The sequence below is a fragment of the Neomonachus schauinslandi genome, chromosome 7, assembly GCF_002201575.2.
Source record: "Neomonachus schauinslandi chromosome 7, ASM220157v2, whole genome shotgun sequence".
NCBI classification, from domain to species: domain Eukaryota; kingdom Metazoa; phylum Chordata; class Mammalia; order Carnivora; family Phocidae; genus Neomonachus; species Neomonachus schauinslandi.
Window position 1 is genome coordinate 26198178 of NC_058409.1, and position 27940 is coordinate 26226117.

The window sequence follows — 27940 nt, forward strand, 5'->3', positions numbered from 1 at the left end:
AGATGTGGGACTTGATCCCAGGACCCCAGGACCATGACCTGAGCCCAAGGCAGACAACAACTGAGCCACTCAGGCGCCCCTTTTTCCTTTTTGTTATTTTTAAACATTTTATTTATTTGAGAGAGAGAGTACAGAGGGAGAGCCAGACTCCCCGCTGAACAGGGATTCTGATGCAGGGCTCAATCCCAGGACCCCAAGATCAGGACCTGAGCTGAAGGCAGATGCTTAACTAACTGAGCAGCCCAGGCACCCCTTTCTAGTTGGTTTTAACATCGTATGATTTTTGGAGCCTGTACTCACCATATTTATTTGCAATGTGTTCTCAGGTCATGCGCATTGTGGATAATGTCCGTCCTGATCGACAGACAGTTATGTTTTCAGCTACCTTTCCCAGAGCTATGGAGGCTTTGGCTCGCAGAATCTTGAGTAAACCCATTGAAGTGCAGGTTGGAGGCAGGAGTGTGGTTTGCTCAGATGTGGAACAACAAGTGGTGGGTACAATCTTTCGGAAATCCTCAATTCCCTGGATGTTTAGGCAGTGTGTGATCCTTTGGGGATCATTGTGATGAAGGCAGGTAATTATCTAATCTTAAATAGGATACAGCTCAGCCATTAATATTTTATCCGATAAACTCAAGCTATTCCTTGGAACTGCGTGTTTAAAATGCTCTTTTTAGTTCCTCCCACCAGAAGAGGTGGGACTGGTGGATGGAAATATCACATACCTATTTTATTTTTTAGTTAATAGGATGTGAGGTCAAGAGGCAGAGAGTACTAGATGATGGTTTGCTCACATTTGCAAGCCCCTTCTCTCAGTTAGAAATTTTTTTTTGGTCTTACTGGTTTATCAGTTAAAATCAACATTTTCCTACCGATTCCTAAAGATACAGCAAGATGTTGTCATTTAGCCATTTGCCACAAATAAAATGAATATTTTTGCTTAAGAGATATATTTGCATTTTTATTCCATTGACTTGGTGCAATTTGGTATTTTCAGATTGTTATTGAAGAAGAAAAGAAATTTTTGAAGTTACTTGAGCTTCTTGGCCATTATCAAGAATCGGGATCTGTCATTATATTTGTGGATAAGCAGGAACATGCTGATGGTCTTCTGAAAGATTTAATGAGAGCATCTTATCCTTGCATGTCTCTTCATGGAGGTAATGTTTAGTGAAGTATCTGTTGAATACTTAATTTGGCCAAGTGCTGCTGTCTTCTGAATGATATATACTGTGTACTGTGATTTAGAGCCAGATTTTGTATCATCTGTCTCAGTTTTTATTCACAACAACTCTATGAAGGGTAAGTATTATTATTGTTCCATCTTAGAGATAAAGAAAATAAGACAACAGTACATTGGTTTGACCAAACCCTATAGCCATTAATCAGATAAGGAGAAATTGAACTTAAAATTTTGTTTCACGTTAAATCCTTTCCATTGTGCCATGCTACTTAGATGTTTTCATGATTCGCATTAGACCTTTAATTGAAAGAAACATTTTAAGGGACGCCTGGGTGGCTCAGTCGGTTAAGCGTCTGCCTTCGGCTCAGGTCATGATCCCAGGGTCCTGGGATCGAGTCCCGCATCGGGCTCCCTGCTCCGCGGGGAGCCTGCTTCTCCCTCTGCCTCTGTCTCTCATGAATAAATAAATAAAATCTTAAAAAAAAAAAAAAGAAAGAAAGAAACATTTTAATTTTTAATTTTAATGTAACATCTCCATTGTCAAATGTATGTGGGACTTAGAACACTAAACATATGGAACAGAGACCGTTTGAATTATCGTCACTAAGTATTCTGGCAGTCTGTGACTTTGTAATGAACCATGCCAAAGTTTAGTGGCAAATGTCATTTATTTATAAATGTGCACTTTGGGTGGAGCTCAGCACATACTGTCTAGTTTCTGTTTCATGCTGTGTCTACTGGGGTGGCTTAGTTGGGACTGGGGATCCATTTCCAACTTGCCTTAACTTAGGTGGCTGGCATGTTGACACTGAACTCAGGCTATTGGCCTGGGGTGATGGCTCTTCCCTTTGCGGATCTCTCTGTGGGAGTACCTGGCTAGAAGGCAAGAACCGAAAGTTGACAAGGCTGGTTAAGGATGGTACTTTCATTTTCACAATATACTGTAGGTCAAAATAGTCCCAGGACTGGCTAAGACTAGAGGGGATGGAGGTGTAGACTCCCAATTCTTTTTTTTTTTTTTTTTTTTTTTTTTAAGATTTTATTTTATTTATTTGACAGAGAGAGACACAGCGAGAGCAGGAACACAAGCAGGGGGAGTGGGAGAGGGAGAAGCAGGCCTCCCGCCGAGCAGGGAGCCCGATGTGGGGCTTGATCCCAGGACCCTGGGATCATGACCTGAGCCGAAGGCAGACGCTTAACGACTGAGCCACCCAGGGGCCCCTAGACTCCCAATTCTTGATATGAGGGTCATTCCCTGTGCAGAAGAGTATGTAGAATAGGCCATGCTTTTGCTGTCGTCTTTGGAAAATACAGTCTACCATACCACGTGTCATTGTGGATGCAGTTAAAAGGGCTTTTAGGTACTTTGAGGGTGTGTATTTGGTTAACTTTTAATGTTTGAAAATGCCTCATATTTTCTCCTTTTTTTGTTATTGGGATAAAATATACATTATATAAAATTTACCGTTTTAACTATTTTTAAGTGTATAAATCAGTGACATTAAGTGCATTCACAGTGCTGTGTAATATCACTGTTATCTACTTCCAGAAGTTTTTTTCATCCCAAACAAAAACTCTCTACCTATTAAGTAATAACTTCATCTCCATCCCCACCCCTTAGCCCCTGGGAACCTGTATTCTAATTTTTCCATCTGTTAATTTCCCTGTTTTAGGTATTTCACACACGTGGAATCATACAGTATTTGTCTTTTTGTGCCTTTTTTTTTTTTTTTCACTTAGCGTAATTGTCTTTGAGACTTAGTAATGTTTTATCATGTATCAGAATTTCTTATTTTTTAATAAGTATTTTAATTCTAGTATAGTTAACATACAGTGCTATATTACTTTCAGTTGTACAATATAGTGATTTAACAGTTGTATACATCACTCAGTGCTTGTCATAAGTGTCCTCTTAATCCCATCACCTATTTCACCCATCCCCCCACCCACCTCTCCTCTGGTAACCCTCAGTTCGTGCTCTAGATAAGAGTCTGTTTCTTGGTATGTCTCTCTCTCTCTCTTTTTTTCCTTTGCTCATTTGTTTTGTTTCTTAAATTCCATGTATGAGTGGAACCGTATCATATCTGTCTTTCTCTGAGTTATTTCATTTAGCATTATACTTTCTGGCTTCATCCATGTTGTTGCAAATGGCAAGATATCATTCTTTTTATGGCTGAATAATATTGCATTCTCTATATATACCCCACATCGATATCCATTCATCTATTGATAGATACTTGGGCTCCTTCCTTATTTTAAATAATAGTGCTGTAAACCTAGGGGTGCACATGTCCTTTTGAATTAGTGTTTTTGTATTCTTTGGGTAAATACCTAGGAGTGCTATTACTGGATTGTAGGGTAGTTTTTTTTTTTTTTTATTAACATATAATGTATTATTTGTTTCAGAGGTACAGGTCTGTGATTCATCAGTCTTACACCATTCACCACACTCACCATTGCACATACCCTCCCCAGTGTCTACCACCCAGCCACCCCATCCCTCCTCTACTCCAGCAACCCTCAGTTTGTTTCCTGAGATTAAGAGTCTCTTATGGTTTGTCTCCCTCTTTGGTTTCATCTTGTTTCATTTTTTCTTCTCTTCCCCTATGATCCTCTACCTTGTTTCTCAAATTCCACGTATCAGTGAAATCATATGATAATTGTCTCTCTCTGATTGACTTATTTCACTTAGCATAATACCCTCTAGTTCCATCCACATTGTTCCAAATGGCAAGATTTCATTTTTTTGATGGATGCATAATATTCCAGTGTGTGTGTGTGTGTGTGTGTTACATCTTCTTTATCCATTCATCTGTCAGTGGACATCTAGGCTCTTTCCATAGTTTGGCTATTGTGGACATTGCTGCTATAAACATTGGGGTGAACGTGCCCCTTTGGATCACTACATTTGTATCTTTAGGGTAAATACCCAGTAGTGCAATTGCTGGATCATATGGTAGCTCTATTTTCAACTTTTTGAGGAACCTCCATACAGTTTTCCAGAGTGGCTGCACCAGCTTGCATTCCCACCCACAGTGTAGGAGGGTTCCCCTTTCTACGCATCCTCGTCAACATCTGTCTTTTCCTGACTTGTTAATTTTAGCCATTCTGACTGGTGTGAGGTGGTATCTTGTTGAGATTTTGATTTGTGTTTCCCTGATGCCGAGTGATGTTGAGCACTTTTTCACGTGTCGCCCATTTGGATGTCTTCTTTGCAGAAATGTCTGTTCATGTCTTCTGCCCATTTCTTGATTGGATTATTTGTTCTTTGGGTGTTGTCTTTATAGATTTTGTATACTAGGGGCACCTGGGCGGTTCAGTCGTTAAGTGTCTGCCTTTGGCTCAGGTCATGATCCTGGGGTCCTGGGATTGAGCCCTGCATCAGGCTCCCTACTCAGCAGGAAGCCTGCTTCTCCCTCTCCCACTCCCCCTGCTTGTGTACCCTCTTTCATTGTCCTTCTCTCTGTCAAATAAATAAAATCTTAAAAAAAAAAAAAAGATTTTGGATACTAGCCCTTTATCTGATATGTCTTTTGCAAATTTCTTCTCCCATTCTGTCAGTTGTCTTTTGGTTTTGTTGACTGTTTCCTTTGCTGTGCAAAAGCTTTTTTTCTTGATGAAGTCCCAATGGTTCATTTTTGCCCTTGCTTCCCTTGCCTTTGGCGATGTGTCTAGGAAGAAGTTGCTGCAGCTGAGGTCTAAGAGGTTGCTGCCTGTGTTCTTCTCAAGGATTTTGATGGATTTCTGTCTCACATTTAGGTCTTTCATTCATTTTGAGTCTATTTTTGTGTGTGGTGTAAGGAAATGGTGCAGTTTCATTCTTCTGCATGTGGCTGTCCAATTTTCCCACCACCATTTGTTGAAAAGACTGTCTTTTTTCCATTGGACGTTCTTTCCTGCTTTGTCGAAGATTAGTTGACCGTAGAGTTGAGGGTCCATTTCTGGGCTCTTTACAGGCCACTTTGCTGAATTCCTGAATGAGTTCTAGCAGTTTTGGGGTGGAGTCTTTTGGGTTTTCCACATAAAGTATCATATCATCGGCAAAGAGTGAGATTTTGACTTCTTCTTTGCCGATTCAGATGCCTTTTATTTCTTTTTGTTCTCTGATTGCTGAGGCTAAGACTTCTAGTACTATGATGAACAGCAGTGGTGATAGTGGACATCCCTGCCACGTTCCTAACGTTAGGGGGAAAGCTCTCAGTTTTTCCCCATTGAGAATGATATTCGCTGTGGGTTTTTCTTAGATGGCTTTTATGATATTGAGGTATATACCCTCTATCCCGACACTGTGAAGAGTTTTAATCAAGAAAGGATGCTGTACTTTGTCAAATGCTTTTTCTGCATCTATTGAGATTATCATATGGTTCTTGTTCTTTCTTTTATTAATGTAGTGTATCACATTGATTTGCAGATGTTTAACCAACCTTGTAGACCAGGAATAAATCCCCCTTGGTCGTGGTGAATAATCCTTTTAATGTACTGTTGGATCCTATTGGCTAATATTTTGGTGAGAATTTTTGCATCCATGTTCATCAGGGATATTGGTCTGTAGTTCTTTTTTTTTTTTTTTAAACATTTTATTTATTTATTTGACAGAGATAGCACAAGTAGACAGAGGGAGAGGGAGAAGCAGGCTCTCTGCCAAGCAGGGAGCCAGACGTGGGGCTCGATCCCAGGACCCTGGGATCATGACCTGAGCTGAAGGCAGCCACTTAACCAACTGAGCCACCCAGGCACCCCTGTAGTTCTCCTTTTTGATGAGGTCTTTGTCTGGTTTTGAGATCAAGGTAATTAATGCTGGCCTCATAAAATGAGTTTGGAAGTTTTCCTTCCATTTCTATTTTTTTGAACAGTTTCAGAAGAATAGGTATTAATTCTTCTTCAAATGTTTGGTAGAATTCCCCTGGGAAGCCTTCTGGCCTTGGGCTCTTGTTTTATTGGGATATTTTTGATTACTGCTTCGATTTCCTTTCTGTTTCTTCCTAGGTCAGTTTAGGTAGTTTATACTTCTCTAGGAATGCATCCATTTCTTCCAGATTGTCTAATTTGCTGGCATATAGTTTTGCTCATAATATGTTCGTATAATTATTTGTATTTCTTTGGTATTGGTTGTGATCTCTCCTCTTTCATTCATGATTTTATTTATTTGGGTCCTTTCTCTTTTCTTTTTGGTAAGTCTGGCCAGGGGTTTATCAGTCTTATTAATTCTTTGAAAAACCGGCTCCTAGTTTTGTTGATCTGTTCTACTGTTCTTTTGGTTTCTAGTTCATTGATTTCTGCTCTGATCTTTATTATTTCTCTTCTCCTGCTAGGTTTAGGCTTTATTTGCTGTTCTTTCTCCAGCTCCTTCAGGTATAGGGTTAGGTTGTGTATTTAAGACCTTTCTTTGAGAAAGGCTTTATTGCTATATACTTTCCTCTTAGGACCACCTGTGCTGCATCCCAAAGATTCTGAACAGTTGTGTTTTCATTTTCATTGGTTTCCATGAATTTTTCTAATTCTTCTTTAATTTCCTGGTTGACCCATTCATTCTTTTTTTTTTTTTTAAGATTTTATTTATTTATTTGACAGAGAGAGACAGCGAGAGAGGGAATACAAGCAGGGGGAGTGGGAGAGGAAGAAGTAGGCTTCCTGCTGAGCAGGGAGCCCGATGTGGGGCTCGATCCCGGGACCCTGGGATCATGACCTGAGCCGAAGGCAGATGCTTAATGACTGAGCCACCCATTCATTCTTTAGTAGGATGTTCTTTAGCCTCCAACTATTTGAGTTCTTTCCAACTTTCCTCATCTGATTGAGTTCGAATTTCAAAGCATTGTGGTCTGAAAATATGAAGGGAATGATCCCACTCTTTTGGTACCAGTTGAGACCTGATTTGTGACCCAGGATGTGATCTATTCTGGAGGGCGTTCCATGTGCACTCAAAAAGAATATGTGGTCTGTTGCTTTGGGATGGAATGTTCTGAATATATCTGTGAAGTCCATCTGGTCCAGTGTGCCATTTAAAGCCCTTATTTCCTTGTTGATTTTTTTTTTTAAGATTTTATTTATTTATTTGACAGAGAGAGACACAGCGAGAGAAGGAACACAAGCAGAGGGAGTGGGAGAGGGAGAAACAGGCTTTCCGCGGAGCAGGGAGCCCGATGCGGGGCTTGATCCTAGGACCCTGGGATCATGACCTGAGCGGAAGGCAGACGCTTAACGACTGAGCCACCCAGGAGCCCCTCCTTGTTGATCTTTTGCTTATATTATCTGTCCGTTTCAGTGAGGGCGGTGTTAAAGTCCCCTACTATTACTATATTTTTGTTGATGTGTTTCTTTGATCTTGTTATTAATTGGCTCATATAATTGGCAGCTCCCATGTTAAGGAGCATAAATATTTAAAATTGTTAGATCTTCTTGTTGAATAGACCCTTTTTAAGTATGTAGTGTCCTTCCTCATCTATTATTATAGTCTTTGGTTTAAAATCTAATTTGTCTGATACAAGGATTGCCACCCCAGCTTTCTTTTGATGTCCATTATTAGCATAGTAAATGGTTTTCCACTCCCTTGCTTTAAATCTGGAGGTGTCTTTGGGTCTAAAATGAGTCTCTTGCAGACAGCATATCCATGGGTCTTGTTTTTTTATCCAATCTTATACCCTGTGTCTTTTGATTGGGGCATTTAGCCTATTTACATTCAGGGTAACTATCGAAAGATATGAATTTAGTGCCATTGTATTGTCTGTAAGGTGACTGTTATTGTATATTGTCTGTGTTCCCTTCTGGTCTGTGTTACTTTTAGGCTCTCTCTTTGCTTAGAGGACCCCTTTCAATATTTCTTGTAGGAAAAAAAAAAAAAAAAATATTTCTTGTAGGGCTGGTTGGTGATCACAAATTCTTTTACTTTCTGTTTCTCCTGGAAGCTTTTTATCTCTCCTTCTATTTTCAATGACAGCCTAGCTGGGTATTGTATTCTTGGCTGCATATTTTTCTCGTTTAGTGCCCTGAATATGTCATGCCAGTCCTTTCTAGCTTGCCAGGTCTCTGTGGATAGGTCTGCTGCCAATCTAATGTTCCTACCGTTGTAAGTTACAGACCTCTTGTCCCAAGCTGCTTTCAGGATTTTCTCTTTGTCTCTGATATTTGTAAGTTTTACTATTAGATGTTGGGGTGTTGACCCATTTTTATTGATTTTTGTGGGGGGTTCTCTGTGCCTCCTAGATTTTGATGCCTGTTTCCTTCCCCAAATTAGGGAAGTTCTCTGATATAATTTCTTCAGTATACCTTCTGCCTGTTTCTCTCTTTCCTATTCTTTTGGGATCCCAATTATTCTAATATTGTTTCTCTTTATGGTATCATTTAGCTCTCGAATTCTCCCCTTGTGATCCAGTAGTTGTTTATCTCTCTTTTTCTCAGCTTCTTTATTCTCCATCATTTGGTCTTCTATATATCACTAAGTGTCTCTTCTGCATAATTTATCCTAGCAGTTAGAGCCTCCATTTTTGACTGCACCTCATTAATATTAGAGCCTCCATTTTTGACTGCACCTCATTAATAGCCTTTTTGTTTATGACTTGGTTAGATTTTATTTCTCCAGGAAGGGATTCTCTCATATCTTCTATGCTTTTTTAAAGCCCAGCTAGTATCTTTATAATTGTCATTCTGAACTCTAGTTCCAACATCTGAGTAATGTCCATGTTGATTAGGTCCCTGGCAGTCAATACTGCCCCTTGTTCTTTTTTTTTTGAGGTGAGTTTTTCCATTTTGTCATTTTGTCCAGAGAAGAATAGATGAATGAGAGAATGAAATGCTAAAAGGGTAAAAACGACCCCAGAAAAACATACACCAAACAAATCAGAAGAGACCCAAAACTGGGGGGAAGAGGGAAAAAAAAATGATCAGGCTGGTGAATAGAACAGAGCCACACACTAGATTTTGGGTGTATTTTGGTCTCTTAGAAGGAACTGCCTCCCAAAATTTTAAAGAAAGAAAAACATACATATATCCAAAAATAAGGGTAAATACAGTGAAGGGATGGAGTATGAGTATAAAAATGAAAATTAAAAAAGATTTTAAAAAGGAATTGATAAGTTCGTTGAAAAAGGAAAGGAGAAAAATTAAAAAAAAAAATAGAAAAAGAAAAAAATGAAGAAAATTTAAAAACTTAACTTTGAAAGACTAAAGAATCATGGGGGGAAAAGCCATGAATTCTGTGTGCTGTATACCCCTAGCGCTGGAGTTTTGCAGTTCTCATTGATCAGTAAACTTGGTCTTTGCTGGATGTTCTTGCTGATCTTCTGGGGGAGGGACCTGTTACAGTGATTCTCAAGTGTTTTTGCCCCAGGCAGAATTGAACTGCCCTTGCCAGGGGCCATGCTAGGTACTCAGCTCGGGTTTCCTCTGAAGGCTGTCTGTACAGCTTTCGAAGATGCGAAGGGGCGCCTAGGTGGCTCAGTTAAACGTCTGCCTTCGGCTTAGGTCGTGATCCCAGGGTGCTGGGATCGAGCCCTGCATCAGGCTCTCTGCTCAGGGGGAAGCCTGCTTCTCCCTCTCACATTCCCCCTGCTTATGTTCCCTCGCTTTCTGTCTCTCTTGGGGCCCCACTCCTTGGTGTGACCTTAGAGTAAAGCAGTCATTCCTGTCTCCCTGGTCTTTGGCCGCACTCTGTGCTCTCCTGGCCTGTGACCGAGCATCACACGGCCCCAATTGGAGTCTCCAAACCCAGCAGATTCCTACGGCATGCTCCCGTGCCGCTTGTCTCTGCGGGAGGAAGGGGAATCTCCCCAGTTCTGTTGCTTGTTGGGCCCCGGCTCAAAGAGCAGTGGCCCGACTGTGCTGGGGATCACAGTCGTGGCAACCCCAAGCTGAGAGCCCACTCGTGGGCTCACTGTTTGCAGCCGGCTTTGCCCCCTCTGATACCTGGGAGCTCTGCCACAGTCAGGCATCCTGTCTTCCTGTGACCCTGAGCGTCCTGAGACCACACTATCCCAGCGAGGGTTCCACCCCCCTGCTTAGCCACTGGAGCGACGTCCCTCACTGGAGCCGACTTCTAAAAGTTCCTATTTTGTGCACCGCTGCTCTATTACTTGCTGGTAGCCGACTGACGGAGGCTCCCTCCGCATATCCTACCTTCCAGAAAGTAGTCGCTTTACTGTTCATAGAGTTGCTGCTATTCTTTTCTTTGATCTCCTGTTGAGTTCATAGGTGTTCAGAATGGTTTGATAACTAGCTGAATTCCTGGGACCAGATGAAATTTAGGTCTACTCCTCTGCCATCTTGTTAGCCTTCTAGGGTAGTTCTGTTTTTAAGTTTTTGGGGAATCTGTCCGCCAACAGTGCTTGAGGGTTCCTTTTTCTCCACATCCTTACCAACACTTGTTTCTTGGGTTGTTGATTTTAGCCTTTCTGACAGGTGTGAAGTGATATCTCATTGTAGTTTTTGCTTGTTTGTTTTTTATTTTTAAGATTTTATTTATTATTTATTTGACACAGAGAGACACAGCGAGAGAAGGAACACAAGCAGGGGGAGTGGGAGAGGGAGAAGCAGGCTTCCCGCTGATCAGGGAGCCCGATGTGGGGCTCGATCCCAAGACCCTAGGATCATGACCAGAGCCGAAGGCAGAAACTTAATGACTGAGCCACCCAGGGGCCCCTCACTGTAGTTTTGATTTTCATTTCCCTGATAAGTGATGTTGAGCATCTTTTCAGTTGTTTATCGACCATGTGGATGTCTTCTGCGATTTTTAAAAAAATTTCAATTCAATTAACATATTATGTATTAATAGTTTTAGAGGAAAAAGTCAGTGACTCATCAGTCTTATATAATGCCCAGTGCTCATTACAGCACATGCCCTCCTTAATGTCTATCACCCAGGTACCCCATCCCCTCCACTCCCCTCCCCTCTAGTAACCCTCAGTTTGTTTCTTATAATTAAAAATCTCTTATAGTTTGTCCTCCCCCTCTGATTTCATCTTGTTTTATTTTTCCCTCCCTTCGCCTACGGTCCTCTGTTTTGTTTCTTAAATTCCACATATGAGTAAGATCATATGGTATTTGTCTTTCTCTTACTGACTTATTTCGCTTTTATTTCGCTTAGTGTAATACCCTCTAGTTTCGTCCACATTGTTGCAGATGGATTTCATTCTCTCTGATGACAGATGCTTAACGACTGAGCCACCCAGGCGTATTTAGGGTTTTTTAAGAATTAAAGGGTATAACCACAAAATTCCTAATCTCCACATGAAATTAATGTGCATTTTATACCTAATACGTAGTGTGATGCATAGTGAGAAGGAAGCTCAGAGATGGTCTGCATGCTTTGTGTTCTGTAGAGCTACCTGTAGTTCTTCAAGATTTCAGATCTAGTAGGGGAGGAGTGAAGGCCGGAGGTAGGGGAGCTTCCTGCTTAGCGTAGAGTCTGCTTCTGTCTCTTCCTCTGCCTCTCTCCCCCCGCTCGTTCGCTCTCTCACTGTCTCAAATTGGGGGCACCTGGGTGGCTCAGTTGTTAAGTATCTGCCTTCAGCTCAGATCATGATCCCAGGGTCCTGGGATTGAGCCCCGCATTGGGCTCTCTGCTGGGTGGGAAGCCTGCTTCTCTCTCCTACTCCCCCTGCTTTTGTTCCCTCTCTTGCTGTCTCTCTTTGTCAAATAAATAAAATCTTTAAAAAAATAATCTTAAAAAATAATGAAACCCATAATGCATCTAATAGAGTAAATAATGATGAAGTTAGAGCAACACACTGGTTTCTACTTCTGGGTAATTATGATATATGAGAACAGAGGCATTTTTTTATAGGGTAGAGTGCTTCATTGAGGCCTTGTACTTGTAGTATTAATACCAGTTAGTTTTTTATTTTTTCTGCAAATAACAGAAAAAACTCAGGGGGCGCCTGGGTAGCTCAGTTGGCTATGTGTCCGACTCTTGATTTCAGCTCAGGTCATGATCTCAGGATTGTGAGGTCGAGCCCCACAAGGGCCGTCTGCTGGGTGTGGAGCCTGTTTAAGATTCTCTCCCTCTGCCCCTCCCCCCCCCGCTTGTGCTTGCTCTCTCTCTCAAGAAAAAAACAAAACAAAACAAAACTAGCTCAGCTGCCTTAAAGCATGAGAAATTTTTATTATTTTACAAAACATGAAATCTGATGGCGAAGTAGACTCCATATTGTTTCCTTCAGTGGCTCACTGTCACTGTAGTTTCTGTACTGCCATTCTGAGTGTGTTAACTTAGTTGTTAAGCCAACTTTTTTCATGACTCCAAAAGGCTTCTGCAGTTTTAATCATCACTTTTGTATCCAGGCAACTTGCAGAGGAAGAAGACTTTTCCATATGTCTGTCTTTTTTCCCCTTATTTTTATAACCAAAATTTTTAAACACAAAATCTGACAAAATTATATAAGGAACACCCTTGAATTCCAATATTAGATTCTACAACCAACATTTTTTTGTATTCCTCTTTCATAGCTTTAGCCATCTGTTCTACCTACTCATCATGTTTCTTAGGTTTTTTTTTTTTTTTTTTTTAAGATTTTATTTATTTGACCGAGAGAGAGAGAGGGCAGAAGCAGGCGGAGCTGCAGGCAGAGGGAGAGGGAAAAGCAGGCTCCCCACTGAGCAGGAAGCCCAGTGCAGATGTGGGGTGGATCCCAGGACCCTGGGATCATGACCTGAGCTGAAGGCAGACATTTAACCGACTAAGCCACCCAGGCGCCCCTGTTTCTTAGTTTTTTGATAAGTTTGTAAGTAAGTTTAAGTTTTAGCATCAGTGCATTTCACTTCAATATGTAGATGGTTAACACAAGTTCATTTTATTTTTTTATTTTTTAAGTAAACTCTACCCCCAGTGTGGGGCTCAAATTCATGACCCTGAGATCAAGAATCATGCTCTCCCAACTGCGCCAGCCAGGTGCCCCCCACATTTTTTCTTTAATAAATTATCAGTAAACTGTAGTGAAATGTACATATCTTAAGCGTGCCATTTGATGAGTTTTGAAAAATGTATATAAGTTGTGAAATCCAAACCTCTATTCAGATATACCTTAGAACTTTTCCTCTATTAATTCCTGGTCTCACCCCCAGAGGCAACCATTTTGTATATTTTTTCCCAACATATATTTGTTGTATTTAGAATTTGAGATAAATGGAATCATATTTTCTGAACCTTTTTGTGTCATGTTATTTTTCAATCAGCATGTGTTTCTGAGTTCTTGCTTTTGTTGTTAATGCTCTTTTATATAAATCTACCCCAGTTTGCTTAGTTTATTGCTGTTGACACCTGGGCTGTTTCTCGGTTTTATTGCCGCTTTAGTCATCCCACAGGATACATCATAATCAGAATATGGAATGGTTCCATCACCCCCCAAGGTTCCCTTGTCCTGTACCTTTAAAAGTAACTAAAAAGTAATTTAAAAAATCCTGTTTATAACGCCTGGCAACCACTGATGTGTTCTTATAAGAATATATGTAAATATAGGACATACATTATGCACTTGGCTTTTTCACTCAGCATAATGACTTTGAGACCCACTGAATTTGTTCATTTCTTTTATCGCCCAGCATTGTTTATTGTGGATGTACCACTGTTTGTGTATCTCTTCATTCGCTGAAGAAATTGGGGTGTTCCCAGTTTTTTTTTAAATTTTATTTATTTATATTTTTAAAGATTTACTTATTTATTTGGGGGAGAGAGAGAGAGAGCGAGTATGGGCAGGGGAGGAGCAGCAGGAGATGGAGAGAGAGAATCCTGGAGCAGACTCCTTGCTGAGTGTGGAACTGGATATGGGGCTCAATCCCAGGACCCCAGGATCATGACCTGAGTCAAAGTCAAGAATTGGTCACCCAGCCGACAGCCACTATTCATATTCAAATATGAATAGAGCTGCTATTGAATGTTCAGCTGCAGATTTTTGTGTGAACAGTTTTCGTTGTTGTAGGGTAGATAACCAGGAATGGGATTGCTGGGTCATATGGTAAGTGTATGTACTTACTGTATTTAGTCTACTCGTGGTTCACTGAGCTTATAGAATCTGTAAATTTATTTCCTTGGGATATAGTTTGTGATACATTTGGGAAAATCTTGACTATTAGTTTTTCAGGTTTTTTTTCCTGCGCTATTTTTCTTCTCTTTTTGGGACTTCAATTATGTGTATGTTCAGTCCTTTAATACTGTCTCACATATCTTTGATCCTTGTTCACTTTGGGTTTTCAACCTTCTTCTCCCCTCCTTAATTAAGATTGGGTCATTTTTTTTTTAATAGATTTTATTTATTTATTTGACAGAGCCACAGCGAGAGAGGGAACACAATCAGGGGGAGTGGGAGAGGGAGAATCAGGCTCCCCGCTGAGCAGGGAGTGATGCGGGGCTTGATCCCAGGACCCTGGGATCATGACTTGAGCTGAAGGCAGAGGCTTAACGACTGAGCCACCCAGGCACCCCAGGATTGGGTCATTTCTTAACTCTATCTTCAAGAAGTTCACGGTTTCCTTTTTGCCATCTCTTACCAGCTGTTAAGTCCATCCAGTGAATTTTTATATTCAGATAATGCATTTTTTTAGTTCTGGAATTTACAACTGGCTCTCTTATATTTTCTTATTTCTCTAATTAGATTTCCTGGCCATCCATTATGCACATTTGAAAATTTTTCCTTGACCATAGTTAAGACAGTTGCTTTAAAATCTTTGACTATTAATCATAACATCTTGGTCATCTGAAGTCAGTTTCTATTGATTGTCTTTTCTTTTGATTTTGTTTTATATATTTAAAATTTTTTTGTCCAGTAGTTTTGGTTTGTGTACTGGGCTTTATGAATGATACATTATTCGGTCTGAATTCTCTTATATTTTCTTTAAGAGTGTTGTGTTTTGTTTTAATAAGGTGATAACTTGATTGAACCCTTATTTGAAACTCGTCTTTTTTTAATGGGCAACATCTGAAATCTCTGTTCATTTCTTTTAGCTATAGCTAGGCTGCTTGGATTGTCCCATGCATGCATAGTTTAGCGGCCACATATTGGAGCATGCCTACTCTGTTGTTCTTTCTTGGATTTAGCTCCTATTTTTCTGATCCTGAGTTTGTCTTGAACTCTTTCTTCTTTTTCTTCTTGTCAGTAAGCCTTACTGTTTAAGTTTGACTTCCCTCCTTGGCATCCCGGGGCCTTTCCCCAAGCAAGATCTTTAAAGTAAATAAATAAAATCCTTTAAACTCAGGGAGTGCCATTATATTATTCCATATGTCAGAAATTCCAGTTTTTGCTTGCTTTTAGTCACTGTCTTGTGCCTTCAAGTAGTTTTCTTTTTTTTTTTTTTTTTTTAACATTTTGGTTAGAATTCATAGTTGTTTTCTGCAGGAGGGTTGGTCCAATAAATAGCCTTTCCTTCACTGGGGCAAATGTATGTTTTTTCTTTTTCTTTTTTTTTCAGATGTTTATTGATTTGGGAGAGAGGGAGAGCAAGCACCAGTGGGGGGAGGGGTAGAGGGACAAGCAGACTCCCTGCTGTGCAGGGAGCCCAGTGCAGGACTCGATCGCAGGACCCCGAGATCATGACTTGAGCTGAAGGCAGACGCTTAACCCACTGAGCCACCCAAGCACCCCAGAAATGTGTTTTTTCTGTAAGGACATTTTCCCCCATAATCCCTTTTTCTGTACTTCTCTTATCTCTTTCATCAGAACTGCATCACATGCTTATGCCTAAATCATTTGTAAGCCAGGCGAATGACTAATGGTTCTTAAAGTATTGTACTGGGACCCCTGAGGGTCTCTGAGAATTTCAGGGGTTCATGAGATCACAAGTATTTGTGTAATAACCTCACCACGATCTTTGCCTTTTCCACTTTCATTCTTTTAGGAGTGTATATAGAGGAGTTTTCTAAAGGTTTTGTGGCATGTTATATTGCACCAGATTGGATGCAAAAGATATGACATGCCAACTCTCCTCTACTAAGCCAGACACTAAAGAGATTTACAAAGTTGTGAAGCATCTTAATAAATTATTTTACTATTTTGGAAGGGTTATTTTTCACAAAAAATTTTCAATTGTAATATGTAATTGCTTTATTTTTATTTTTAAGTAAGTTAATAAGTACTTTAAATTTTTTCTCTGTTCTTTTTTTTTTTTTTAAGGTTTTATTTATTTATTTGAGAGAGAGAGAATGAGATAGAGCATGAGAAGGGGGAGGGTCAGAGGGAGAAGCAGACTCCCCGCTGAGCAGGGAGCCCGATTCAGGACTCGATCCCGGGACTCCAGGATCATGACCTGAGCTGAAGGCAGTTGCTTAACCAACTGAGCCACCCAGGTGCCCTGTTCTGGTTTCTTTTTTTTAAGATTTTATTTATTTAAGAGAGACAGAGAGCATGAGTGGTAGGGGGGGCAGAGGGAGAGGGATAGGCAGACTCCCCCACTGAGAGTGGAGCCTGACACAGGGCTCGATCCCAGGACCCTGAGATCATGAACTGACCTGAAGCCAGACGCTTAACTGACTGAGCCACCCGGGTGCTCCAGTTCTAGTTTCCAATACATTAAATATTGATAGAGATGACTTACGTAAAGTAAACCTCTCTGGACTTTTTTTTTTTTTAAGATTTTATTTATTTGACAGAGAGAGACACAGCAAGAGAGGGAACACAAGCAGGGGGAGTGGGAGAGGGAGAAGCAGGCTTCCCGCTGAGCAGGGAGCCCGATGCAGGGCTCGATCCTAGGATTCTGGGACCATGATCTGAGCCGAAGGCAGACGCTTAACAACTGAGTCACCCAGGTGCCCCAACCTCTCTGGATTTAATCCTTATTATTTATTTATTTATTTTAAAAAATATTTTATTTATTTATTTGCCAGAAAGAGAGGGAGAGTACAGCAGGGGGAGTGACAGGCAGAGGGAAAAGCAGGCTCCCCGCTGAGCAAGGAGCCCGATGCGGGACTCGATCCCAGGACCCCGAGATCGTGACCTGAGCTGAAGGCAGATGCCTAACCATCTGAGCCACCCAGGCGCCCCTTAATCCTTATTGATTTTAAGACTATAAAGGCAGCCTTAGCACAGAACGTTTGAGAGGGGTTCATTTACCTCCTAAAACTGAGAATGAGGCTCATCTCTGATTTGATATACATGACTATGTGTTGGGTGGATATTTGAACAAACTTGAGGTATGTTTAAAAGGAAGAGGGTTAATTGCTGCTGGGCAGGTATTCCATATACTTCACTTAGCTCATGGAATAAGGTATGTGCCATTGAGTTAGGTAGTCAGGATACGTCAGTCTAAAGTAAAAGCTTTGGTACCTTTTAATTTTAAATTTATATTAATACTGATTCCATTAATTTTTTTACAAGACTTTTGGGTTCAATGTTAGATTCCACTTGTTTTCACATTAGATCCAAATACTTTCTTTTTTTTTTTTTTTTTTAAGATTTTATTTATTTATTTGACAGAGACACATCGAGAGAGGGAATACAAGTGAGGGAGAGGGAGAAGCAGGCTTCCCGCTGAGCAGGGAGCCCGAAGTGGGGCTCAATCCCAGGACCCTGAGATCATGACCTGAGCCGAAGGCAGACGCTTAACGACTGAGCCACCCAGGCGCCCCCCAAATACTTTTCTTTTATTCAGTCTTTGAATAGTACATTTAAATTTTAGGTAATAATATTAATTAACATTGATACATACTTAGATACTAAGTATTCTTTGTATTTTAAACTCAGATCATATGTGAAGCCTTAGAATATGTCCTGCTGCAGAATTGAATTTCACGGTTTGAGAATTTACCCCATTCCATTTTGTAATTACTAGAAATTTTCCATCATAAAATCAGTTTGTGGTCTGAGTATCTGTACTAGAACATTTTAGCATTTTATATTCTCCTTTATCAGTCATCTTTGGGTAACATTTAAGAGATACCCAATTGGGTGTATACTTTTTAACCATTGTATTTCAGACTTTAATAGGAATGTGTAATCACCTAAGGATCTTGTTAAAATACAGAATCTGATTCAGTAGTTATGGGTAGGACCTGAGATTTTGCATTTCTAACAGTGTCCCATTTGATTGATGCTTCTGCTGCTTGGGAAAAAAATGATCAAGGCTCTAATTAACTCATAGGAGAAGGAGAAAGATCTGAATCCTGTTAATGTAGGCTGAATGTACCTGCTTTTTCTTCTTTTATTTCCTAAACAGGTATAGGTCAATGAATCTGATGTGGGGCTTCTGCAAGAAAGGGTGCCAAACAAGGGCAGATTTGGAAGATTCATAAATGAGTTGATAGCAGTAGCCTTTGGTCTTGCCATTAAATTTCCTTAGTGTTTTATTTTTTATACCATTGTTGGTGGACGTGTGGTCAATGTACGTTGGATTTATTCTTTACTCTGCACTTATTTCTGTGCTGGAGGAAATGAAAAATTTAATTGCATTGTGTGGTTTTATAACTTTTTTTTTAATTTACTTGCAGGTATTGATCAATATGACAGAGATAGCATCATAAATGACTTTAAGAATGGGACCTGCAAACTTCTCGTAGCTACTTCTGTTGCTGCCCGAGGTCTAGATGTAAAACATCTGATTCTTGTAGTGAATTACAGCTGCCCCAACCATTATGAGGATTATGTGCACAGAGCAGGACGGACTGGAAGAGCAGGCAATAAAGTAAAAAGAATTTTTTAAAGTTGATTTCCATTATATTTAAAATATAGGGTTGTTTTTTTTTTTTAAGGATTTTAAGGAGTATATAATAGGAGTTACGGGGACATTTTGAAAATGATCAGTCCTCAGAGTATGGGGACTAGTTGATACTCATTTCTATATGTAGTAGTATTAAAATTATCAGATAACTAGCCATTGTATTTAGGCAGATAGTGTTAATTGTTTATATCCTCTTTTAGGGTTTTTTATTTTACCCTACCTAAAAATTTCTGTGTGTGTACATACATACATGCATATAGTTTGGGATCTTTCATTACTGTTTTTTTAGATTTTTAAAAATTTATTTATTTTATTCATTTGAGAGAGAGAGCACAAGCAGGGGGCAGGGTCAGAGGGAGAGGGAGAAGCAGACTCCTGCTGAGCCGGGATCCTCTGTCCTAGAGCCGGAGGCAGATGCTTAACCAGCTGAGCCACCCAGGCACCCGTTTCATTACTGTTTTTAAAATGTAGGATCATAAATATACTTCCCCAAAACTATCACCCTTTTTTCTCATTACTTCCCTGTCCCACTCCATATGCTATGTATATTACTTGCTTTTTAAACTCACCTGTAGTCTGGTAAGTATGTAGTCCAAGTCATTCTTTTTGAAGGTAGCAGAATATTCTGTTGTTGGAAGCATTGATGATGATATATTTGATATTCCAACCCTGGACATTTCTTTTTTTTTTTTTTAAGATTTTATTTATTTGACAGAGAGACAGTGAGAGAGGGAACACAAGCAGGGGGAGTGGGAGAGGGAGAAGCAGGCTTCCCGCCGAGCAGGGAGCCCGATGCGGGGCTCGATCCCAGGACCCTGGGGTCATGACCTGAGCCAAAGGCAGACGCTTAACGACTGAGCCACCCAGGCGCCCCTGGACATTTCTATATTGTGAAGCAATATTAATAATAATAGGATATATTTATGTAGTACTTACTGAGTTCCAGACGCTGTTTTCAGTGCTTTTCACATACATAGTCTTACTTTATCCTCACAGTTTCCCTTCAAGGTAAATAATATTATTCCAGTTAATAGATGAGAAAAGCTAAGGCACATGGAAGTTAAGTTAGTTGCCCACACCCAAGCTTGCATAGCTAATAAGTAGTGATGGCTTTTATTATTTTAACCTGAGTTATTCTGTGGATTTGGGAAAGTGTATAAAAGGAGCATGTAGTAAAAATTGTAGCCTTTTTGGTCCACATACAGTCTCTGTCATTTGGGTTTGTGTGTGTGTGTGTGTACACAAACCTTAAAAAAGAAGTGTTACCATTCTTAAAGAGTTCATGGGCAGTACAAAAGCAGGCCACGGGTCAATTGTGGTAGTTAGATATACCTGGAATACTATATTAAGGCATGTTTTAAAATTTGTCACATTTCTCCAGGAGCTTTTTGGTTCAAGCAAGAGAAAGGCTAAAGCTGGGAGTAGAGGAACAGTACACCACGATCAGAATGTCACCTCTACAACTACCCTGCCCCTACCAGAGAAATGTGAAACCTTAGGTTAACTTCATTTTTGTATATAAAAAATTTTTGTATATGTGTATGTATATATGTATGCATGTTGGGTATATGTGTATGTTGTGTATATATACACATGTGTGTATATATACATGTGTTGTACACACATATACATATATAAAAAGATGAAGTCAGCTACATCATCTCCCTGGGGTTTTCTAAAGCCTAGGGTTTCACATGTCTCCAGGAGCTTTTTGTTTTCCTTAAGATTTAATTTATTTGTCAGAGGGAGCAAGAGCACAAGCAGGGGGAGCGGCAGGCAGAGGGAGAAGCAGGCTCCCCGCTGAGCAAGGAGCCTGATGCGGGACTCAATCCCAGGACCCTGGGATTGTGACTTGAGCTGAAGACAGACGCTTAACCAACTGAGCCACCCAGGCGTCCCTCCAGGAGCTTTTTGGTTCAGGCAAGAGAAAGGGTAGAGTTGTACATACATGTATACATACACATACATATACATATATGCACACACACCATAAATTGTTTTTTTTTTATCTTTTACTGGTCTTAAAAAATTATGTAAGGGAAAAATTATATGGAAAGGTAAATCCTAGAAAGTTAATATAAGTTAGTTGGGGTAGAGTGGTGCAGTAGGTAGTGTAGGAAGGGAATGCAAAACAAAAGGGGGAAAGATAATGTGCTATATTAAAATCCATATATGTGACAGTGCATTTGTGCATTTATCTAAAATCATATATTTCTATTTATACATGAAGAAATTAGAAATTTTCTGGTTTTGCTTATTTTTAAATATTAAACATAGATATTTCACTTTGAAGCATTAAAGAATTTAGTAGGACTCTTCTGTTTTTTTAAATTCTTTAGTAATGAAGTTAGTCTTAAGAGGATTTATTAGGTGGGTCAGATTTTATCTTGTGATCTGAGTAAGAGTCTTATTGTTAGTGCCTAATAGTTCCACTTTTTCATCATTCATTAGGGTTATGCGTATACTTTTATCACAGAAGATCAAGCTCGCTATGCCGGTGACATAATTAAAGCTCTTGAATTGTCAGGAACTGCAGTGCCTCCTGATCTGGAGAAACTTTGGAGTGATTTCAAAGATCAGCAGAAAGCTGTGAGTTTTTTTTTGTTTTTTTTGTTTTTTTAAAGATTTTATTTATTTGAGAGAGAGAATGAGAGAGAGAGAGCACATGAGAGGGGGGAGGGTCAGAGGGAGAAGCAGACTCCCTGCTGAGCAAGGAACCCGATATGGGACTCGATCCCGGGACTCCAGGATCATGACCTGAGCCGAAGGCAGTCGCTTAACCGACTGAGCCACCCAGGCGCCCCACTGTGAGTTTTTTTTTTAACTCCCATTATTTTTATGCAGCTCATTATTGTGTTGTAAATCTTGAATATTTAATACTTGTAAACCTTGATAGGATTATTTTATCTCTTTAGAGAGGGGGGGAAAGGAGTGAAAACAAAATCCTTTCTTTTGCTTCAACCCAGTATTATGTAGAGTTCTTTTTTTGTTGTTCATGTGCTAGATGAAGTGTTTTTGTTACATTGGTATGCACTGCTTTGAAAAATACTTAATTACTCCTAAGTTCCTGAACACTAACGTTTTTTAGTATGAAATTAACTTTTTTGTTTTTCCTTGAAAGGAAGGGAAAATAATTAAAAAGAGTAGTGGGTTCTCTGGTAAGGGATTCAAGTTTGATGAAACAGAACAAGCTTTGGCTAATGAGAGGAAGAAGTTGCAAAAAGCGGCTCTTGGTCTGCAAGATTCAGATGATGAGGATGCTGCAGTTGACGTAAGTGTCCTTTTTCTAAGCCTCATTCGTGTCAGTTGAAGCATTGTTGCTTTCGTCCTGGAGGTCTTACCATTTGCTTGTTGAGGTAGCCAGTTATTGCAAACCTTTTTGATGTGTGCACTTCCCAAACCTTTCTCTCTCTCTCCCTCTCTCTGTCTCTCTGTATAGTCTCATAATGTCCTACCCATATATATGTATTTTCATAAAAATGAGGCCATACTGCTTTATAAACCTTTACAACAACAGTCTTAGGTTGAAATCTTCTCGTTTTAGTAAATTGATTCTTACATTCTTCTTTTAATGAATTTTTTAAAGATTTATTTATTTTGAGAGAGAGAGAACGTGCACGAGTGGAGGGAGGGGTAGGAGAGAATCTCCTGCAGACTCCCTGCTGAGCACAGAGCCCTACCAGGGCTTAATCCCATGACCTTGAGATCATGACCTGAGCCGAAATCAAGAGTAGGATGCTGAACTGACTGGGCCACCTAGGCACCCCTCATTCTTATATTATTCTTACTGGTTACATAATATTTCATTATATGGATATTCCACAGTTTAATCAAACCCTAATTTTGAATATGTGGGTTGTTTCTATATATTCATATTTGGAATATATTATCATAAATGGTATTTTACAGCTTATCCTTGTGCATTTAATTTTGCACATTCATCAGATTAAGTTTTGAGGTTGAGTAGCGTAAATAGAATTGCTAGACCAAAAGGGTTATCTAATTTGGTTCTGAAACATTGTCAGATTGTCCTCCTGCAAAGTGAATACTAGTCTGCATCCCCTGTAGTGGTATGAAGAGTACCTGGCTCCCCATGTCTTTAATAATATTAGTACTAGTATTTTTATTGCGTTAAACTTAATCATTACAGAATATCGTCATTAACAATAGTCAGCGGGGCACCTGGGTGGCTCAGTTGGTAGAGCATGCGACTCTTGATCTTGAGGTAGTGAGTGTAAGCTCCACCCACATTGGGTGTAGTAGAGTTTCCTTAAAAAACAAAAACAATAATAGCACTTTTGAGTGTTACTGAGTGCCATGCATTGTGTCAGATGTTTTACAGGGATTATTTCATTTACTTCTGCACATTATCCAGACAAGGTAGATACTCAAGAGTATTCCCATTTTATAATTGAAGAGACTGAGATTTAGAAGGAAATAATCTTTTCAGATTTACATAGCAATTAATGGGATGAACTGGGCCCTGTACCCATTCCATTCTTACTTCAGAGCTCATGGTCTTAGCTAATGGCATTATTTGTGACCCAGTGAAGAGGGACGCTGAGGACTCAGCAAATTCAGGGTTTCACAGAGTATCCTTTGGAACCCAAAGAAGCTTGAGCTTTAGAAGAGCATGTTTTCATTATAAAATAATTTTGGAAAGTATCCCTAGTGTATACTACTAGTAGTGGTATTAACGTATCAAAGGATGTGTAAAATCCTCCATTCAAGAAGCGTGTTTAACTTTAACTCAGAAATGCTCTAACACATTTGGTCATTGATTATAGAAGGTGTTTTTTTAATATATATATATATATATATAATATTGTACATTATACTGTATTAAACCTGAGCTTAGGACATAATTTTAGAATCAGGAATTCAATGTAATCTTGTCGTTTGAGGAATTTGAAGCCCAGAAAAAGTATTTGGCCCACAACCACATTGGCTGTTAAGCACAGACAGCACCAGACCCCAGATCTCTCATTAACCCTATACCATTTCTTTCTAATATACCATACTGGCTTAAAATTTAATTAAGTCAGTGTTTTAGTTATTGGTTATGGTGTAACAAATCAGTCAAAATGTTGTAGGTTAAAACAACAAACATTTATTATCTCACATTTCCTTTGGGGTAGGAAATCAGGAGCAGTTTAGCTTGTAGTTCTGTCTTAGGGTCTCATTGAGGTTGCAGTAAAGCTGTTGTCCCAAGGCATGGCCTTCTGAAGGCTTGACTGATACAGGATCATATTCTTTCGAGATGGCTCACTCACTGTGCTTTTGTCAGGATACCTCTTTTCTTTTTTTTTTTTTTTTTAAAGATTTTATTTATTTATTCATGAGGGGCAGAGGGAGAAGCAGGCTCCCAAGGAGCAGGGAGCCCGATGCGGGACTCGATCCCAGGACCCTGAGATCATGACCTGAGCCGAAGGCAAACGCTTAACCATCTGAGCCACCCAGGCGCCCAGGATACCTCTTTTCTTTTCTCTGCCTGTGTGTCCTTATAACATGGCAGTTGGCTTCTCCCAAAGTGAGTGAGCTGAAGGAGTGGGCAAAGAGGAAGCCTTAAGGCCTTTTATGACTAATGTCTAAAAACACACACTGGCACTACTACTTTATTCTGTTCTTAGAAATATGTCGTTAAGTCCAGCCCACACTCAAGGAGAGACTCCACATTTTGAAGGGGAAGACTATTAAAGAATTTATGGCCTTGCTTTGAAAACACCTCAGTTTTGTTTTCTCTTTAGGGGGATAGGGGCAGAGGGAGAGGGAGAGAGAGAATCTTAAGCAGGATACACACCCAGCGCCGAGCCCAACTGAGGGCTCGATCTTACAACCCTGAGATCATGACCTGAGGAGAAATCAAGAGTCATATGCTTTAGGGGAGCCTGGGTGGCCCAGTCAATTGGGCGGCTGCCTTTGGCTTAGGTCATGATCCTGGAGTCCGGGGATCGAGCCCCATGTCAGGCTCCCTGCTCAGTGGGGAGCCTGCCTCTCCCTCTCCCTCTTCCTGCCGCTCCCCCCTGCTCGTGCTCGATCTCTCTCTCTCTCATTCACTCTCTCTCTCAATAATAATTTTTTAAAAAAAGTCATATGCTTTAACCAACTGAGCCACCCAGGTCCCCCAAAAAACCACCTCAGTTTTTTTGTTACTTTGAACATTATTTTGAATCTCATTATATGAAATATATCGGTTCTTTCTCTGGTTAATTTTTTTTTTTTTAAGATTATTTATTTGAGACAGTGCGCATGAGTGGGGAGGAGGGCAGAAGGAGAGGGAGAGAGAGAATCTTAAACAGAATCAGCGCTGAGCGGAGCTCTATGCGGGGCTCGATCTCACAGCCCTGAGATCATGACCTGAGCTGAAATCAAGATTCAGACACTTTAACTGACTGAGCCACCGGGTGCCCCACCTAATTAATTTTTAAAACCCTACACAAGCTCTTCTCTGCATTTGAGTTTTAGCAGATAAGGCCTTATTAGCCTAATTTAAGTATATAAAGGGGTTTGTATCTCTTTAGTTGGCATTGTCAGTAGTCATTGTTGGGCAGAAGGCATCTTTAAAAGGAAATGCAAATAGCCTATGAGGTAAATGTTTCCAGCCTTAGAATGACACAGTTGCAGCTGGACTCATATGGCTCCTGGAAGAGCTGAGGTATTCACCCTTTGTTCTTGCTTTGATGGGGAAAACAGCCTTACTGTTTTTCCTTTTTTGGTTCAAAGGAATAAAACAATAAAGCCTTCTTTTCTGATTCTGTTACCCAATTTTTTTTTAAAGATTTTATTTATTTGGGAGAGAGAGAGAGAACATGAGTGGGGAGGGGCAGAGGAAGAGGGAGAAGCCCGACTCTCCACTAAGCAGGGAGCCCGTCGTGGGGCTCTATTCCAGGACCCCGGGATCATGACCTGAGCTAAAGGCAGACGCTTAACCAACTAAGCCACCCAGGTGCCCTTCTGTTACCCAGTTTTTAAGGCAAACCCATTTATACTTTAGAAGTTGGGAAGGATTTGGGGATTCCCATCTTAGAAACATGGACCATTCCCCATGAGAACTGTTGACTGTATTTTTAGTGGCCTACTGGCCTTGAGTTATACTGCCCTTTTTTCCAGCCTTTTTCATTGCAGTTTAATTTATCCGCAAGTCATACTTATATCTCAGCTGCATCATGTTGGGTGCTCTGTCTTGACAGCACATGTTCCTCAATTGCTAAACTGGGATGTATTTTCTGGACCACTTAGGAGTGTGCTCACTTGGTTCATGTGGCATTGTATCTGTTTTCTTTCTCTTTCTCTTTTTCTTTTCTTTCTTTTTCCTGCCATAGGTAACTGATTTTTAAAAATGTGCCACCCTCAACAAATAGCTGGTCTATTTTCCTCTTGATCTGTGTGGTTGAATTAACATATATAAGTGTCTAATTCTAGCCATTTGATAGAAATAGTCTTTATTAGTTTCTGTGGATATATCTAAATTGGTATTTTTAATCCAATTTTTATTAATCTTTCTTTTTCTTATTTAGATTGATGAACAAATTGAAAGTATGTTTAATTCAAAGAAGAGAGTTAAAGATATGGCTGCTCCTGGAACATCTAGTGTTCCTGCTCCAACTGCAGGAAATGCTGAGAAATTAGAAATTGCTAAGAGATTGGCTCTTAGAATCAATGCTCAGAAGAATTTGGGAATTGAGTCTCAGGTATTAAGTAATTTGTTCCAAGTTTTAGTCATTACTTTTTATGTCAGCACAAGGGAACAGGTTGTTCTAGACATTGAGTTAGTGGGAATTTAACATTAATCTGAATACAGAATTCTTCAATTACTGCATTTGGATAATTCCTCTTATATGGTTGACTGAAATCTTAATGCCTGTTTTGGAACTCCTAACTGAAGCATGTTAGCTGTTGATAGTTTTTTTTTTTTTTTTTTTTTAAGATTTTATTTATTTATTTGACAGAGAGATAGAGAGAGCACAAGTAGGCAGAGCGGCAGGCAGAGGCAGAGGGAGAAGCAGACTCCCCGCTGAGCAGGGAGCCCTGATGTGGGGCTCGATCCCAGGACCCTGGGATCATGACCTGAGCCGAAGGCAGACGCTTAACTGACTGAGCCACCCAGGCGCCCCTTAGCTGTTGATAGTTGTATAAAGTAATAATCTGATTGATCTTACCAAAATATTAAGGAAATAACTCCTTTTTGGTTTTTTTTTAAGATTTTATTTATTTATTTGAGAGAAGAGTGCACAAGTGGGGGGAGGGGCAGAGGGAGAAGGAGACTCCCCACTGAGCAGGGAGCCCGATGTGGGGCTCGATCCCAGGACCCTGGGATCACGACCTGAGCCGAAGGCAGACGCTTAATGCCTGAGCCACCCAGGCGGCCCCAGCTTTTTCTTTTTTGATCTGCTTTTATTAGGCACACAAGCAATTCCTTGGAAGTATAATACCTGGTTACATAACTCAAACTAACATGGGCTTAAACAGTGTAAAATGTGTTAAATATTTCACATGCCATCTTTCTCTTGAGAGCTCTTTTATTAACTTAATTTTTAAGAAATTATCAACTTAATTTTTAACTAAGAGTAAACTTTCATAGCATTCCCAAAGAATAGTTTGTTTATTTTAACAGTGTTTTGAGGATTTTGAGAGTTTGTGGATCTGTAGAGCCCTGTGCCCAGTAGATGGATAGCTTTAGGACTGTAACACCCAAGCTGGAAAGACCCAAGCCTGACACTAGTGCACTGACTCAGTGAGGCAGCCACAATCAAGGCTTAGAGGCTCAGGTTTCTGTTTTTGTTTAGCCAGTGAGGATCACTTCTCTGCTGCTTGGCTAAGATCAGGTGTTTAGCCAGTGAGTTACCATGAAGTGTCTGCTATACTCGGGCCTTACTTCCTCTGAAAACAGGGATTATAGGGCCTAATCTAATATTCTCTGGGATTATTATTGCTAATAACTCTTTACAAGTGAAATCAAATAGCCACGCCGTCTCATTGTTAGAAAAGCTTGAGGTTTGAGTTATGTATTAACTACAGAATTCTGTCCACATTAGGCACATAGTAAAATTAAGTTCAAATTAAAAAGGTTTAAGTACAAAATAAAGTAACAGGGTAAGTTAATTTACTGTACATTGGCTTGGGCTA

General features: G+C 40.0%; 1 protein-coding gene across 3 annotated transcripts in view; it reads left to right on the forward strand.

The window, feature by feature from the left end:
* DDX46 (DEAD-box helicase 46) overlaps positions 1-27940 on the forward strand; it is a 77691-nt gene that overhangs the window by 38238 nt on the left and 11513 nt on the right. The window contains exons 14-20 of one of the 3 annotated variants that reach the window (XM_044916742.1): positions 327-491; positions 998-1160; positions 18585-18778; positions 21266-21403; positions 21936-22085; positions 26332-26505; positions 26566-26568. In XM_044916742.1, the coding sequence (XP_044772677.1) occupies positions 327-491; positions 998-1160; positions 18585-18778; positions 21266-21403; positions 21936-22085; positions 26332-26505; positions 26566-26568 (987 nt within the window). Of the gene's footprint in view, positions 1-326; positions 492-997; positions 1161-18584; positions 18779-21265; positions 21404-21935; positions 22086-26331; positions 26509-26565; positions 26569-27940 lie in introns of all 3 variants that reach the window. The other 2 variants (XM_044916741.1, XM_021701783.1) reach the window with 2 other exon arrangements.